The sequence below is a fragment of the Oncorhynchus mykiss genome, chromosome 3, assembly GCF_057628025.1.
Source record: "Oncorhynchus mykiss isolate SJ-2025 chromosome 3, ASM5762802v1, whole genome shotgun sequence".
Classification (NCBI taxonomy): domain Eukaryota; kingdom Metazoa; phylum Chordata; class Actinopteri; order Salmoniformes; family Salmonidae; genus Oncorhynchus; species Oncorhynchus mykiss.
Window position 1 is genome coordinate 32,273,790 of NC_143024.1, and position 13,360 is coordinate 32,287,149.

Below are 13,360 nucleotides of genomic sequence, written 5' to 3' on the forward strand. Positions count from 1 at the left end.
AGGTAAGAATCTGTCGAAATTTAGAAAGAGGGGAGATTTAAAGATGCAACAACTAGCATGGGTTGCTAATATGACTATGATTGTGCCTTTGGCTACTGGACAAAGAAATAAATAATTGCCTCCCCAGTTCTACGGTCGGATTTTACTTTGAAGCAAGGCAAGACATGTCTCATCATATGAAGTAAAATGCTCAGGTTTCAAAATGCATACTGGCTTCCAGCTCATTGCAAAGTGATGGGCGACGCCCTGAACCCTGCCTAAAGTTGCCTACATGCACTTGAATGGCGAATGGGAAGCGTGCTTCAATTAGGCCTACCAGTTAAGAAATAAAAATAGTAGGCCTAGCTCTTTTTAAATCTTAGATTTAGAATTGATTTAGAATGATTGGGCTTATAAAAGCATGTTCAACTCCAGCAGCAACTAATGAGCTGTTTGAGAAGCTGTAGCAGCAGCTCTCATGCTGTCTGACAGATTTTCCTCTAATAGGTTCTGTGTCTGTATGCTGTGAGCATGTGATAAACATAGCGACTAACGAACGTACACACGCACCAATTTAATTCCACTAAATTATGCAAATGAACGTATAGACCATTAAGCGTGAGTGGTCAAATGTTTACAACAACTGGTATTTCCAAAAAGTTATATTTTGCCATGGGATTCTTTTCTTCGCTGGACAGATTTATTTAAAGGCTGAAAAATATATTTTACTCCAAAAGCCAGCTATTGTCAGATAACAGAAACCCTTGTGTGTGCACGTATGTGTGTACGACTCCCCTAGAGAGAGATAAATTGCCAAAGACATGTACTGTTCACACCACTACCTGTGTGTCTGTGTGTCTATATGTGTACAGTATGCATGGCGTTCATGCCCGTGTCCTGTGACAAACATACAAATTGCATACAGCCATTTGTGGCTTTATAAGGGGCTAGGAGTTTACAGCTCCTCCTCTCTCCTCTAAGAGGGGTTGAGGGAAGGTTGAAGGGGTGTCAAGGTCAACCATCATCCAACCCCCTTGTAAACTTCCATGAGAGCCGAAGAGAAACAGGGTCTGTCTCTTTAGAAGTAATGTGGCGAAGCACATTCATCAGAGGGGAAATGAATAATGGAGACATTTCTAACAAACATAATCAAATGTGCACAGACACATACACAGACATGCAACAATTTAATTAAATATGCACACTCACACAAAGAGTGCTATCAACATAATTAAGTATGCTAGAAGTGGACTTGTGTCTAAACAAGCCAGTGTGAACTAGGCCTCATTAACATTTTCAGGTTTTCTGACTAACTCTGAGACTGAACACTTTAATAATTAGCACGCTCACAAACACTGGTCTGTTATGAGGGAAGACTCTCACACACACACACTAGTAACGCGTGGGTTGCCGCTAACCCACAGTCCCCATAGTTATATCCGCGTGGTGGGCAGGTTTATGGTCATTAAATATTTTGTGGATTAAGGGCTGGTGGGTGGCAGGCGGGCGGGATGAATAAAGAGAAAAATCATATAAAATGTATAATTCTTGTGCAATTCATAACTATAGGTTACATTGGGGTTTTTGTTTAATTATTTGTATCTGAAGTCAGTGCGTAAGTCTAAGCTTCAGGGCCTAACTGTATAGGCGCCAAATACACAGCAATTGCCAAATGCTTTTGGGAACACAGGCAGAAAAAGTTCACGTTGGTCTACTGAGGCAAAAAGGACAATGTCGGCATATAATTCAATAAGAGAAGAGCTGCGAAAAGCTCCTGAGTCAGGTTTGTAGGCCTCCTTGCTCGCACATGCTTTTTCAGTTCTGCCCACACATTTTCTATAGGATTGAGGTCAGGGCTTTGTGATGGCCACTCCAATACCTTGACTTTGTTGTCCTTAAGCCATTTTGCCACAACTTTTGAAGAATGCTTGGGGTCATTGTCCATTTGGAAGACCCATTTGCGACCAAGCTTTAACTTCCTGACTGATGTCTTGAGATGTTGCTTCAATAGATCCACAATTTCCTTTCCTCATGATGCCATCTATTTTGTGAAGTGCACCAGTTCGTCCTGCAGCAAAGCACCCCCATAACATGGGGCTGACACCCCCGTGATTCACGGTTGGGATGGTGTTCTTCGGCTTGCAAGCCTCCAGCCTTTTCCCTCCAACCATAACAATGGTCAGTATGTCCAAACAGTTCCATTTTTGTTTCATCAGACCAGAAGACATTTCTCCAAAAAGTACAATCTTTGTCCCCATGTACCGTTGCAAACCGTAGTCTTGGCTTTTTTAAATGGCGGTTTTGGAGCAGTGGCTTCTTCCTTGCGGAGGGGAGGGCCTTTCAGGATTTGTCAATATAGGACTCGTTTTACTGTGGATAAAGATACTTTTGTACCCATTTCCTCCAGCATCTTCACAAGGTCCTTTGCTGTTGTTCTGGCAGTGATTTGCAGTTTTCGCACCAAAGTACGTTCATTTCTAGGAGACAACGCATCTCATTCCTGAGCGGTATGACGGCTGCGTGGTCCCATGGTGTTTATACTTGCGTACTATTGTTTGTACAGATGAGCGTGGTACCTTCAGGCATTTGGAAATTGCTGCCAAGGATGAACCAGACTTGTGGAGGTCTACAATTTGTTTTCTGAGGTCTTGGCTGATTTTTTAAAAATGTTTCCCATGATGTCAAGCAAGGAGGCACTGAGTTTGAAGGAAGGCCTTGAAATACATCCACAGGTACACCTCCAATTGACTCAAATTATGTCAATTGGCCTATCAGAAGCTTCTAACGCCATGACATCATTTTCTGGAATTTTCCAAGCTGTTTAAAGGCACAGTCAACTTAGTGTATGTAAACTTCTGACCCACTGGAATTGTGATACAGTTAGTTATAAGTGAAATTATCTGTCTGTAAACAATTGTTGGGAAAATGACTTGTGTCATGCACGAAGTAGATGTCCTAACCGACTAGCCAAAACTAGTTTGTCAACAAGAAATTTGGGGAGTGGTTGAAAAACTAGTTTTAATGAGTCCAACCTAAGTGTATGTAAACTTCCGACTTCAAATGTATGTATGTATGTAATGTATGTATGTATGTATGTATGTATGTATGTATGTATGTATGTATGTATGTATGTATGTATGTATGTATGTATGTATGTATGTATGTATGTATGTATGTATGTATGTATGTATGTATGTATGTATGTAATGTATGTATGTATGTATGTATGTATGTATGTATGTATGTATGTATGTATGTATGTATGTATGTATGTATGTATGTATGTATGTATGTATGTATGTATGTATGTATATATATATATATATATATATATATATATACACACACACACACACACACACACATATACAGTGGGCAACGAAGTATTTAGTCAGCCACCAATTGTGCAAGTTCTCCCACTTAAAAAGATGAGGCATGTAATTTTTATCATAGGTGAGAGAATGAATGAGAAATGAATGAGAAAAAAGATCCAGAAAATCACATTGTAGGATTTTTAATGAATTTGCAAATTATGGTGGAAAATAAGTATTTGGTCAATAACAAAAGTTTCTCAATACTTTGTTATATACCCTTTGTTGGCAATGACAGAGGTCAAATGTTTTCTGTAAGTCTTCACAAGGTTTTCACACACTGTTGCTGGTATTTTGGCCCATTCCTCCATGCAGATCTCCTCTAGAGCAGTGATGTTTTGGGGCTGTTGCTGGGCAACACGGACTTTCAACTCCCTCCAAAGATGTTCTATGGGGTTGAGATCTGGAGACTGGCAGGCCACTCCAGGACCTTGAAATGCTTCTTACGAAGCCACTCCTTCGTTGCCCGGGCGGTGTGTTTGGGATCATTGTCATGCTGAAAGACCCAACCACGTTTCATCTTCAATGCCCTTGCTGATGGAAGGAGGTTTTCACTCAAAATCTCACGATACATGGCCCCATTCATTCTTTCCTTTACACGGATCAGTCGTCCTGGCCCTTCGCAGAAAAACAGCCCCAAAGCATGATGTTTCCACCCCCATGCTTCACAGTAGCTATGGTGTTCTTTGGATGCAACTCAGCATTCTTTGTCCTCCAAACACGACGAGTTGAGTTTTTACCAAAGTTATATTTTGGTTTCATCTGACCATATGACATTCTCCCAATCTTCTTCTGGATCATCCAAATGCTCTCTAGCAAACTTCAGACGGGCCTGGACATGTACTGGCTTAAGCAGGGGGACACGTCTGGCACTGCAGGATTTGAGTCCCTGGCAGCGTAGTGTGTTACTGATGGTAGGCTTTGTTACTTTGGTCCCAGCTCTCTGCAGGTCATTCACTAGGTCCCCCCTGCGGTTCTGGGATTTTTGCTCACCGTTCTTGTGATCATTTTGACCCCACGGGGTGAGATCTTGCGTGGAGCCCCAGATCGAGGGAGATTATCAGTGGTCTTGTATGTCTTCCATTTCCTAATAATTGCTCCCACAGTTGATTTCTTCAAACCAAGCTGCTTACCTATTGCAGATTCAGTCTTCCCAGACTGGTGCAGGTCTACAATTTTGTTTCTGGTGTCCTTTGATAGCTCTTTGGTCTTGGCCAAAGTGGAGTTTGGAGTGCGACTGTTTGAGGTTGTGGACAAGTGTCTTTTATACTGATAACAAGTTTAAACAGGTGCCATTAATGCAGGTAACAGGTGGAGGACAGAGGAGCCTCTTAAAGAAGAAGTTACAGGTCTGTGAGAGCCAGAAATCTTGCTTGTTCGTAGGTGACCAAATACTTATTTTCCACCGTAATTTGCAAATAAATTCATTTAAAAAAATCCTACAATGTGATATTCTGGATTTTTTTTCTCATTTTGTCTGTCATAGTTGAAGTGTACCTATGATGAAAATGACAGGCCTCTCTCATCTTTTTAAGTGGGAGAACTTGACTAAATACTTTTTTTGGCACACTGTATACACACACACACACACACACAGTGTCAAAAACATGTAGCCTAGTCAAATAATTAACATCCAATCACATTAACTGTTACTCTCTTGCGGGAATTCCACTAACGGTCCGTATGTAGCCAAAAGTAGCTGCTGCTCATGTTGGTATCTGTACTGATGGCGCAAAAGCCATGACAGGGAGACATAGTGCAGTGGTAACGCCAGCATCCACCGAGAGGATCTTGCTGCCAAGGGAATGCCTGACCACTTGAAAGACGTTTTGGACACTACAGTGAAAATGGTTAACTTTGTTAAAGCAAGGACCCTGAACAAGTGTGTTTTTTCTACACTATGCAATATGGGCAGCGACCATGTAATGCTTTTAAAACATACAGAAGTGCACTGGTTATCAAGGGGCAAAGTAATGACATGTTGTTTTTTTTTAAATTGAGAGACGAGCTTAAAGTTCTTCACTGGCCATAATTTTCACTTATCCGACCGCTTGCATGATGACGAGTTACTCAAACGACTGGCCTATCTGGGTGATGTTTTTTCTCGTCTGAATGATCTGAATCTAGGATTACAGGGACTCTCAGCAACTATATACAAACTATGTGCGGGACAAAATTGAGGCTTTGATTAAGAAGCTGGAGCTCTTCTCTGTCTGCATTAACAAGGACAACACACAGCTCTTTCCATCATTTTATGATTTTGTGTGCGCAAATGAACTCAAGCTCGCGGACAATGTCAAATGTGATATAGCGAAGCACCCGAGTGAGTTGGGTGCACAATTACGCAGGTTCCTTGCCTAAACGGATGACACAAACAACTGGATTCGTTATCCCTTTCATGCCCTGCCTCCAGTCCACTTACTGATATCTGAACAAGAGAGCTTAATCAAAATTGCAACATGCGGTTCTGTGAAAATGTTATTTAAATCAGAAGCCACTGCCAGATCCTGCCTTGGCAAATCGCTCTGTTAAGACACTGATACTCTTTGCAACGACATACCTATGTGAGAGTGGATTCTCAGCTCTCACTAGCATGAAAACTAAATACAGGCACAGACTGTGTGTAGAAAATGATTTAAGACAGACTCTCTCCAATACAAACCAACATTGCAGAGTTATGTGCATCCTTTCAAGCACACCCTTCTCATTAACCTGTGGTGAGTTATTCACAATTTTCAATGGACAAGGTTTTATATGTAAGATGGTTAAATATAGATAAAACATGATTGATTATTATAATATTATTATTTGTGTTCTGGTCCTATAAGAGCTCTTTGTCACTTCCCACGAGCCGGGTTGTGACGACAACTCACACTCATTCTTATGTTTAATAAATGTATTGTATAGTGTGTATGGCAGACTACAATGATGACAAAAAACAACATTTGAGAGTGTGCTGACCCTGGTGCTAGAGGGGGTACGCAGCTGGAGGTTGAATGTTTGAAGGGGTACGGGACTATAAAAAGTTTGGCAACAAGTACAATGACAGAAGCTGCATGTATCTAATTATAGACAAGTTGAGTAACAAATCGCATAACAAAATTTTGGAAAGCAGAAAAATAGGCCCATCGAAATTAGGCGTAAAAAATAAATCCTGCACCCCCAGTCAGAAAATTGTTCCAGCATCTCTGACTGTACAGCTCATTTTCTATATTAGCGGGTCGGATGGTTGGCGGTTGCACATAGGTTGGGGGTTGCACATAGGTTGGGGGTTGCGGATGGGTTATTAGCAATTGTGGGCGGTTGAACAAACAGCTGGCCCGCGCATAACTAAAACACACAGGTCTTGTATAGATAACCTTGTGGGGACACAATTCAGTCCCATTCAAAATCCTATTTCCCTAACCCTTAACCATAACCCCAAAACCATACCTAATAACCCTAACCTTAAAAATGAACCCTAGCTCCTAACCCTAAAACTAATTCTAACCTTAACCCTAAACCACCATTGTTTGTTTACTATTCGTGGGGACTTTTGGTCTCCACAAGTATAGTTAAACACATCCACACCACACACACAAAAACACACAAAATTCTAAGACCGACACATAGCTCCCCGAGGTAAGAAAACAATGAAGATAGGGCTAAAATGTCAGATTCACTTCCAGCAGTGAAGCTCTGTAACATACACATGTATTACTGACTGTACAAGCTGACAGTACAATATCAACCAAACAGACTTACATCAATAAGCCTCATCAGTGTGTGTGTGTGTGTGTGTGTGTGTGTGTTTACCTTCTTGGCTTTGGTCAGGTAAGATCTGGCTGCCTCCTTCAACGCTTCACGCTCCTCCCTCTCCTCATCGCTCTCTTCTCTCTCCTCCCTTCTTCTCTCCTCCATCTGTAGGTAACACACCCAGCCTGAGAGATACCACACCTGTGAGAGAGAGAAAGAAATCTGTTTTATTAAGTGAGCTCAGCTATGACAGGGGAAGCACATTTAACGGTCTAGTCCACGTGAAATCTGTACTTGGAACTGTGACAAACAGGCTTAACACACACACGCACGCACACACACCGGAGGCACTTATTGAAATGCTCACAGCATCCTCATGAGCTGCCACTATGGTAACGAGCTGGGCCTGTGCTGCTGTAGTTTGTCTTCACAAACTTTCGTCTCCACACGCCAATCTGAAAGCGCTGTCACACACACACACACCACTTACAGACTAAAGGACGAAACACAGCTACACACATTCCATTCCTTCTCTCCTCTCAACTACCTGTTGTATTCTCTCTCCCTCATACCAATACTGTACACATCCACATGAAACACACCCTACATAGTTTACCCTCATCCTTCCACCTACAGCACACTTGTACTTTAGAAACGTGTGTGTGGGTGTGTGTCTCATCTGAGGACAAGGATCAGCCACCCACACTTCTTGCAGAAGCAGGACATTAACATTCCCCTCATTTACTATTCTTTTTACAGCAGAAAACAACGGCGACCTCCACCTCTATCAGCAGACCCATGCATGCACGCACACACCCATGAAGACGAGAGGCTTGAAGGTTGAACATAACTTTGCCTTTTGAATGATTATACAATTATTAGAAGCATCCTCTTCATGACCGGATCTACAACTCTGTAACTTAAGTTGAGCATAGCGGTTTGAATACACGCACTGACCTATGTGTGCGTGTCTAGATCTGGGTTGTTACTTCAATCAGAATGTCTTTGCTTCCTCAAAAGAAACTCCATTAGAATAAGTCTCTTTGAAAGTGTTTATGAAATATGGTCTGTTTTGCTCGTATTTATGGCTGTATTAAACTAAGCACACACACACACTCTTCACACACCCACCACTCGTCTCAGAAACTTAACGAGACAGCTAATTAAGAACTTCAAGAGAATCCACACAACACCCACACGTTACTCTCTTAATGATAAGTCTACAGTAAGGAGGTGTCAATCAGTCCTCTTGGACGAGACAACAGTCACAGATACCATCTGGTTCTAGAGAGTTTTAATAGTTTTAACAAGGTCTACGTAAAGGTCGACTTAGAAAGAGTCAGAATTCCAAGTTTCCCAAACCTGTTGACAAAGTACTACATTGTACAGGGAGTTAGTTAGGTACCACCACCTTGACTACTGGCAGCTGTTTGGGTCCATTAACAATGCATGAGTTACCGAGGTGGGTGACTTACAAAAAGAATGGTTGGCACAAAACAGTTTGAGCTGCTGTGGGTAGAGGGTTTAGACTAGGTTGTGTCATCGTTATTTCCAGTTGTGTTATTCTGATGGTGCTCGGGAACACTACTGACAAAACAAACACTTTACTGTATATTCATAGGAGTTCAAACTCTGTGTGTGTGTGTGTGTGTGTGTGTGTGTTTCTGCTTAGAGCAGGTGTCTCCTGAATGAGTTCAAAGGTTGAGCAAGTGACTGCTCTCAATCTGTCAGCCGAGGTGTGTAGGAGGAAGGGTGAGAAAGAATGAGCACACTGAGGTTAGATCGTCTCACACACACACACACACACACACACACACACACCTCTTGCAAAGAATACTAATATGGCTCAGGAGCAGAGAGAACTGAACGGAGGCTGCAGGTGTGTCTCCTGCTCACTTCACACACAGAAAAGAAAACTAGCCCAGAATCTTTTCACATGTCTATTTTCAAAAGGATAAAGCTAAAAACATTAACTTCATAGTTAAGAACACTAACAATATGGAAGAAAATGTAACATATTCTTTCAAGAACCAATCACTTCCTAAAAACAAAAAAAATCAGTATAAAAGACACCTGTCCACAACCTCAAACAGTCACACTCCAAACTCCACTATGGCCAAGACCAAAGAGCTGTCAACGGACACCATAATACCTAGTTAGTTGTACAACTGAATGTATTCAACTGAAATGTGTCTTCCGCATTTAACCCAACCCCTCTGAATCAGAAAGGTGCGGGCGGGGGCTGCCTTAATCAACATCATCGGCGCCCAGGGAACAGTGGGTTAACTGCCTTGCTCAGGGGTAGAACAACAGATTTTTACCTTGTCAGCTCTGGGATTCGATCTAGCAACCTCTCTGTTACTGGCCTAACGCCCCTACCTGCCAGTTTACCTGCCGCCCCAAGTTTCATATAAAATGCTTTATTGTCTAAATGTTGAAAGTGCGTGGGCGACAGAAACAAAATGGTGCACTCTGATGCCATGTGGCGGAGAGAGTGATGTGAGTGCTGGAGACAGGGGTGTGAACAGGTGGGCCTGGGCAGGGGTGATGCTGTTGATGTTTGTGTGGGTCTGTATGCTATCATTTGTATGTGGATGTTTTGTATTGTAAAAAATAAATAAAAAAAACTGACATCATGACTCACCTGCACCACCTCGTCATCTTCCTCTAGTAGACCCTCCAACACATCTACTGCTGTCTGAGAGAAATCATAAAAACACACAAACCATCATTTCCATTGTTCATTATACATTAAACACATCCTGCTCCTAGCCTGAGTCACTGTGTGTGGAGTTAGAGAGCGAGGTGTTTCCTGTCACACACACATCTCGCTCTCTCTGCCACCCTAATCAATGGATGTGATCAGAGAGTCTGATCAGACTCAAACCCCAGGGTTCTGTAGACACGGTCGTCAATAGCAACAAGACAGCTTACACAGTCATCAATACACAATGAAGCTAATCTCATGATTACTATCAATAATCTGTCAATATCCCTCCTGTTCAATACTCCTTGAACTCAACAACCAATACAGAACTGGTCATGGTCAATAGCTAGTCCTCATCAATGGACCTGATCACCAGTCCACGCCCTCCTGTCCTGATGATTCCAGACTAGTTCACCTTACCCCTCCCCAGTGTACACAATCTCACGCATCTCTTTCTCTTCAAAGAGTTCACCTGTCCCATTTTCTTCATCCCTCTTCCACTTTTTATCATCACTTGTGCATGCGAGAGACGGAGGGTGTGTGTGTTGATTCATTGTGAGGCTGATTACCTGCTGAGAGGTATTACGTTTTATTAATTAACACATTCTGATTAGAGGGAAATCAACATCTCATTCCTGATGGTCTACAGAGTACATGTTTTGTATTAGCGCTGAGGTTGATCAATAAACTATTTAGCTGATGTAGTTAAACACCCAACTATCGGTGTTAGTTCCAGACCTCTAAGGAGCCAACCACTGAGTAACGGCTTACAAGAAAACAGACTCACAACAGATAGACAGACATTCCACTGACGACAACCCATGATGACAACAACAACAACTCAACTCTAAGACTGGCTGTCATGACACTACCTCTTGCAAGGACAAAATATCCTTCCTGTGTGAACGTTCACCTGTTTATATGTTCTTTATATCCATGTACCTCCTGCATTATTCACTTAGTTGAAATACACTGATTGTCATTCACAGTTGCTTTGGTTTTCCTGCATCTCTGTCTCTGAAACGGTGTGTGTGTGTGTGTGTGTGTGTTTGTGTGTGAGAGACAGCCCCCCAGACTGTTATAGTCATTTGTCTTGTCCCTATCCGTGCACAGCACTCTGGTAAAATGATTCTGTTTAGTAACGTTGCCTGCAGATTACTCAACAGCAACAACAAATACACACACGAAACATGTCGTCCCCTTTGCTTCAGGACCAGTTAGAAACCTCCCTCCTGGGAGTAGCTAATTTATAACTCTGTGTGTGTGTGTGTGTGTGTGTGTGTGTGTACCCGTGAGCATGCTTGTGTGTCTGAAGAGTCTGTTCAGTCAGACTCCTGTACCTTTGTTTTTCACTCATACAACAGGAGGTTAAAGTGATTCATTTGACACTTGGTATTGACCTAAATGTCCAATGCAGCATTTTTATTTATTTTTCATATCAATATCAAATCATTTCTGGGTAACAATTAAGTACCTTACTGTGATTATTTTTGACAATTTTAATTGAAAACAAACTAAATTAGCTTCTTAGAAAAGAGGAAGTTTTCAAGCAAGAATTTAGCTAGGACTGGCCTGAGTGGGGGAGGGGAAAACTGAAAGGCAGCAAGGTTTGGAACTCTTATTGGTCTAACTAATTTACATCCTGGTGATGTCACCAAGTAGGCCAAAACTGCATCCCACCAAAACAGGCTGATACTTTAGGTGGTCTTTTCAAACAGCTCTTACACTAAAAGGGCATTATGATAATTTTCACAATTTCACAGGATTATTATAGTGTGGAAATATACACTTAGTGGCCATATATTTAGGTACACCACCCATTCACAAAAATTGTGAAATGGTTCACTCCTACAGACAGTGAGTCATGTGGCTGTGGTTTGCTATATAAAGCACGCAGACAGGCATTGAGGCATTCAGTTACTGTGCGATTGAACGTTAGAATGGGAAAAATGAGTGACGTAAGTGACTGAGCGCCGGTTCCAGGATCTTGGAAACGCCCGGTCTCCTGGGCTTTACATGCACGCTAATGTCTACGATTTATAGAGAATGGTGCGACAAACAAAAAAACATTTTTTTCAGGGGCAATCCTGTGGGCGAAAACAGCTTATTGATGAGAGGTCGAAGGAGAACGGCAAGAATCGTGCAAGCTAACAGGCGGGCCACAAACAGGCAAATAACGGCGCAGTACAACAGTGGTGTGTAGAATGGCATCTCAGAATGTACAACTCGTCGGTCCTTGTCACGGATGGGCTAATGCAGCAGACGACCACACTGGGTTCTACTCCTATCAGCTAAAAACAAGAAGAAGCGGCTCCAGTGGGCACGCGATCACCAACACTGGACAATTGAGGAGTGGAAAACCATTGCCTGGGCCGACAAATTCAGAAATTGGTGGAAGCAGCACGAATCCATGGCCCAATTGTGCCTAACGTCAACAGTATAGGCTGGTGGTGGGGGTGTTGTAATGGCGTGGGGAATGTTTTCCTGGCACAACTTAGGTCCCTTGATACCAAGTGAGCAACATGTTCATGCCCCAAAGAATTCAGGCTGTTCTGGAGGCAAAGAGGGATCCAACCCAGTACTAGACTGGCGTGCCTAATAAACTGGTCGAATGTTTATTAAAAAAAAACAGTGAAATCACATTTCGACTGCACTGGGCCTTTAACATCACTCCAATGCAACGTGTAGACTACGTTTTTCTTCTGCTATGGTAATATACGATAAAACAGACAAGCCTTCATATACACTGAACAAAATATTGTAATGTGATAGAAATAAAAGATCCCATTAATGTTCCATATGCACAAAATGCTTATTTCTCTCAAACTTTGTGCACAAATTTGTTTACATCCCTGTTAGTGAGCCTTTTATCTTTTGTCAAGATAATCCATCAACCTGACAGGTGTGGGATATCAATAATCTGATTAAACAGCATGATTATTACACAGGTACACCTTGTGCTGGGGACTAGGGTTGCAAAGGGTCTGAAACTTTCTGGTTTCCGAAGTTAAGCAAAATTCCCCAAATTCCCTGGCTAAAATTCAAAAATAGTTAGCTTATAACAGTGAACCTTTTTTGTGGGATACACCAAAGGCGATTCTAGGTCTTGATTTTTTGTTAACAAATACAGTTGTCAGAAGTTTACATACACCGTAGCCAAATACTTTTAGTTTTTCACAATTCCTGACATTTAATCGAAGTAAAGATTCCCTGTTTTAGGTCAGTTAGGATCACCACTTTATTTTAAGAATGTGACATGTCAGAATAATAGTAGAAAGAATTATTTATTTCAGCTTTTATTTCTTTCATCACATTCCCAGAGGGTCAGAAGTTTACATACACTCAATTAGTACAGTGCCTTGCGAAAGTATTAGGCCCCCTTGAACTTTGCGACCTTTTGCCACATTTCAGGCTTCAAAGCTTCTTCCATCAATCACCTATCCGGACCCGTTTTGCTGCCTACGCGGAGCCCCACCGGGCCTTCACGGCTAGACTGCCGACGTTGTCTACCCGAGGGAACTGTCCGGCTGGCTCCTCCGGCGCAACGTTGCCTGTGCGCTCTTCTGCG

The 13,360-nt window shown here is 42.1% G+C and overlaps 1 protein-coding gene across 2 annotated transcripts in view; it reads right to left on the reverse strand.

The window, feature by feature from the left end:
- The window catches only part of si:dkey-12j5.1 (uncharacterized), a 37,514-nt gene that overhangs the window by 8,295 nt on the left and 15,859 nt on the right, over positions 1 to 13,360 (reverse strand). For both annotated transcript variants that reach the window (XM_021593073.3, XM_021593069.3), the window contains exons 9-10: positions 9,730 to 9,783; positions 7,146 to 7,286 (exon numbers count right to left, since the gene is read on the reverse strand). In XM_021593073.3, coding sequence (XP_021448748.3) covers positions 7,146 to 7,286; positions 9,730 to 9,783 — 195 coding nt within the window. The remainder of the gene's footprint in view (positions 1 to 7,145; positions 7,287 to 9,729; positions 9,784 to 13,360) is intronic.